The sequence below is a fragment of the Triticum dicoccoides genome, chromosome 6B (genome assembly GCF_002162155.2).
Source record: "Triticum dicoccoides isolate Atlit2015 ecotype Zavitan chromosome 6B, WEW_v2.0, whole genome shotgun sequence".
In the NCBI taxonomy this organism is placed as follows: domain Eukaryota; kingdom Viridiplantae; phylum Streptophyta; class Magnoliopsida; order Poales; family Poaceae; genus Triticum; species Triticum dicoccoides.
The window spans coordinates 78,415,437-78,419,398 of NC_041391.1; the positions used below are offsets into that span (position 1 = coordinate 78,415,437).

General features: G+C 44.8%; 1 protein-coding gene across 2 annotated transcripts; it reads left to right on the forward strand.

Annotated features, from left to right (window-relative positions):
* The first annotated feature begins 6 nt into the window (after positions 1 to 6).
* On the forward strand, positions 7 to 3,304 carry LOC119322453 (rac-like GTP-binding protein 6). 2 transcript variants are annotated; one of them, XM_037595940.1, is made up of 7 exons: positions 7 to 163; positions 1,312 to 1,399; positions 1,512 to 1,621; positions 2,014 to 2,077; positions 2,454 to 2,518; positions 2,635 to 2,700; positions 2,792 to 3,304. In XM_037595940.1, exons 1-7 carry the CDS (start codon positions 65 to 67, stop codon positions 2,891 to 2,893), a joined length of 594 nt encoding a protein of 197 aa, XP_037451837.1. In that variant the 5' UTR covers positions 7 to 64; the 3' UTR covers positions 2,894 to 3,304. The 2 variants fall into 2 exon arrangements, with proteins under 2 accessions (XP_037451837.1, XP_037451838.1); XM_037595941.1 differs by lacking the exon at positions 7 to 163 and adding an exon at positions 1,050 to 1,091.
* The last annotated feature ends 658 nt before the right edge of the window (positions 3,305 to 3,962 follow it).

Consider the following 3,962-nt stretch of genomic DNA (forward strand, 5'->3'; position numbering starts at 1 on the left):
TCTTCCCCTCCTCCCCTCCCCTGTCTTGCCCGCAGCTTCACCGGCAGCGAGGGAAAGAGGGAGGATGAGCGCGTCCAGGTTCATAAAGTGCGTCACCGTGGGGGACGGCGCCGTCGGCAAGACTTGCATGCTCATCTCCTACACCTCCAACACCTTCCCCACCGTACGTCCCTCTCTCTCCTCCTTTCTTTTCTTATTACTGCTTGTTCTTGGGTAATGCCAGGTTGCTTCTTGTTCTTGTTCTTGTTCTTGTAGAGGCGGACAAATGTTGCTGCTTGCGCCTTTTATGCCGGATTGGTTGATTGATTCTTTTTGTGTGTGTGTTCCTAATTAGGGGGTGGGGGAGGCGGAGGCTGGTTCTTGATCTAGATTTGGGCCGGCTTTCTGCGCTCGATTCGCCCCCCGGTGGCTCCTAATTTGGGCACAATGCGGTCGCCAATTTCGATCTTTTCTCGTCTAGGGTTGCCGGTCCTCCTCAGCGAAATGGGGATATTTTCTTCTGATACCCCCAAATCAGCCCCAAATTAGGATTTATTCTGTACGGGAAATTTTCGCTGTCGATTTCGTTACCATTCAGTAGGAACGGTAACATTTGCAGGGGAAAAAAGATAGTAGGGGGATTTCGTCGGCTCGTGATTTCGTACCAATTTGGCTCCACTTCCAGCCGGCAATGTGGGGGCTGCGGATCCGTTTCAAACAGCCGGAGATCGCTTTCCAGCCTTTCCTTTTAGCCGAGTAGCGGGGTAGTACCCTACCTCGACCACTCACACCTTCCGTATGGTTGGTGGGTGCCATTCTTTGTTTCTTTCACGCAAATCCACACACCAATTGCAGCACCTACCTTTTCACGCATGCTTCGTTTTCAAACGAAAGATTTCTTTTTACTCTCTCTCGAGGAGAGGAGAGGAAGAAAGAAACCTTGGAGACAAGACAAGATAATACCACCACCCATGATGGGGTTACTCTGCTTTGTGAGGGTAGATTAGCTTGGAGCCCTGGGTCATGGTGACCACGTAGTAGTGGTAGCAGCAGCAGTAGAATATCCAGTTGGACCACCCACCTACATGGGGTCTGGTGTTTGTGCCATCTTGGTATGCTTATCTTCAGGCATGGCTACATGAGTGGAAGAATTTAATTCACCTCGCTGTCGTCCGTCGACGGCCATGTGGCTGCATCTAGAACTTGGAAGAAAGAATTTGGCTGCACTTGTTGTTAATTCACTCCGACGGCCATGTGGCTGTTTCTTGGACTTGGAAGAAAGAATTTAGCTGCACTTGCTGTTTATCTTACTACTACTGTTGTTCTTGGCAGGACTATGTGCCCACGGTGTTTGACAACTTCAGTGCTAATGTTGTGGTTGATGGCAACACTGTCAACCTCGGGCTATGGGATACTGCAGGTAACTGGCTCTTCTTTCTCTCTTGGTTTGTGATGGTTACATGTTTGTTCTGTCTGCTTGGTCTTGTTTTTGGTGCCAAGTTGTAAAAGTTTCTTCTTTGGAACTGCAACAGGTCAGGAGGACTACAACAGACTGAGACCGCTGAGTTATCGTGGAGCTGATGTCTTCCTTCTGGCCTTCTCGCTTATCAGCAAGGCCAGCTATGAGAATGTTTCAAAGAAGGTAACAGTCTGGTTCTTATTATCTCTTTATATTCAAATAAATTTGCTCTGTGCTTTCCTGGTTCCAGAAGTTCTCTGCAGAAGTTCATTTCACCATCATTTCTATGCATCAGTTATCTGATAACATTTTTGTGTTTCTGGCATGTATGTCATGTTTGATGAGTGGTTTCTTTTCTTCAGTGGGAAATTATTCCATGCTAGAAATAGGCTTTAATGCACTCTCGAATGGTTTTTCCAGTAGTCTCCTATTCATCAGAGCTGATATAGTTTCCCCTAATTTCTGTTCCTTGGTCATTATCTTGACTTATGTTAATTTGTTCTCATTATTTTTATGGTTATACATAAATGCTCAACCTATGCATTTCCTGAACCTGAATTCCGTTTTTGTTTCAGTGGATACCTGAGCTGAAGCATTATGCACCAGGTGTGCCTATTATCCTCGTGGGAACAAAGCTTGGTAAGAATGTACATGGCCACATTGTTTTTCAGAAATCTGATATCCTGTTGTGTTCACGACGGAAGTGACGTTGGGTTTCTAGGCACATAGGTCTTTGTAAAGTTATTCACAGTAACGTGCAATGGCAGTCACACACTACAAGTGAAAGCAGGGGATGCTATCCAGATGAAAATAAATGAGAAAAAAACCCTTGAATCTAAGCTTCTGTGAACCTCATAGTATTTCACCACTGCTTTCTGTGCTTGAGAATATTGGTATATACCTAGATGAATTGTTGGCTGTTTAGTTCTTCGTGCTTGTGTTCTTTACCCATGAACCTTTGATGGTTTAGACTGTCAGTTGTATTCCATTTTCACTTTGTACATTGCCCTGGCAGATCTTCGAGATGACAAGCAGTTCTTTGTGGACCATCCTGGTGCTGTTCCTATCACTACTGCTCAGGTATGGATGCATTACATCACGACTTGATCTTTTTTTCCTTGACTTGTTGTCTTTCTTGCTCTTTCCCTTGAAGGAGGCGATGCTGTGTTACTAACTTTAGATGCCAAATTCTGTAGGGGGAGGAACTAAAAAAGTTAATAGGCGCACCCTACTACATTGAATGCAGCTCGAAGACCCAACTAGTATAGCTATCTTCTTACATGTTTGCTTATTGCATAATGCAATGTGAGATGCTGACAGAGTTTTTTTTTTCTGGTCCTTGTCGATTTTCAGAATGTCAAGGGTGTATTTGATGCGGCAATAAAGGTGGTACTTGCGCCACCAAAGGCGAAGAAGAAGAAAAAGGCGCAGAGGGGGGCTTGCTCCATCTTGTGATCTAATCATCGGTAGACAAAGAACAAGGGCGAAGTTGCCGCCATGCTATATTATTGTTACGTCTTGCTTCAGCGGAGCTGCACTCTCATGGTCGTCGTCCCTCCCCCCTACCCCACCCTAGGTTACCCACCGGCAGCTGCAGCAAGGTCTCTTTGTCGAGGCATCGGGCGATCCATTTGTTTGATTTCTCTTCTTCCTGCCTTGTGATTATCTCGTGTGACTGACAAGTCGTGGCAATTTAGGTAACTTGCTTAGTAGATGGTATTTCCCGTGTTTGAGACCCCGTAAAAAAAAAGTATCTCGTTGTTATCTCGGTTCCATAAGTAGAGACATAATGTAATCGCACTCAGTTTATTTTATTTTTGCTTGTTATTTTCACTTCAATGGAAAATTATGTTTCCTTTCTTGTTATGGTATCTATTCCTGCATTTAGAAGATGCATCCTACCCTATGAATTGTGATTCGGTTTTGTTTCGCCCGGCGTATGATTGCTGGCAAATGGAGCATGTGCAGTGCCTTGACCTGCCTGTTTTGATACTCACAGCTAGCACTTGTGGGTTGTGGCATATAATTGGAGATCATGGAGAGCATGTTGGCAGCAGGGTATGTTTTGTATGATATTGCTATTGGCCTATGGTATCTGCTGCAATAGGATATTGTTGATATGTATCTGGCTGGGTACAATATCTGCCAGTCAGACAGGCAACTACTTCTATTTATTTTAGTACTTGGATACACATGCCATTGTGTGTCAATGGGGTACTAAATCTTTTGGGTGGATATGGTCTTGTTTGTTGGCCACCACATGCCAGAAGCATTGCAACGCCGCCTGTCTGAATCAGTTCAGAAGATGGCCAGCCAACTGAATTTGTCTGACGCTGTAACTCAAACAGGGTTATTGCTTTAGAACGATTGGTTATTTGTGGCTGCATTTCAGTCAGTTGGATCAAGGAGGAGGGCGAACTAGAGTTACAATTTAATTTTATTGGAAAACGGTCTATTTCACCAGACTGATTTTCTGTGCTCCATCAACCACCTTGATCGCACCTCACCTATCCCTTGGCGGCTA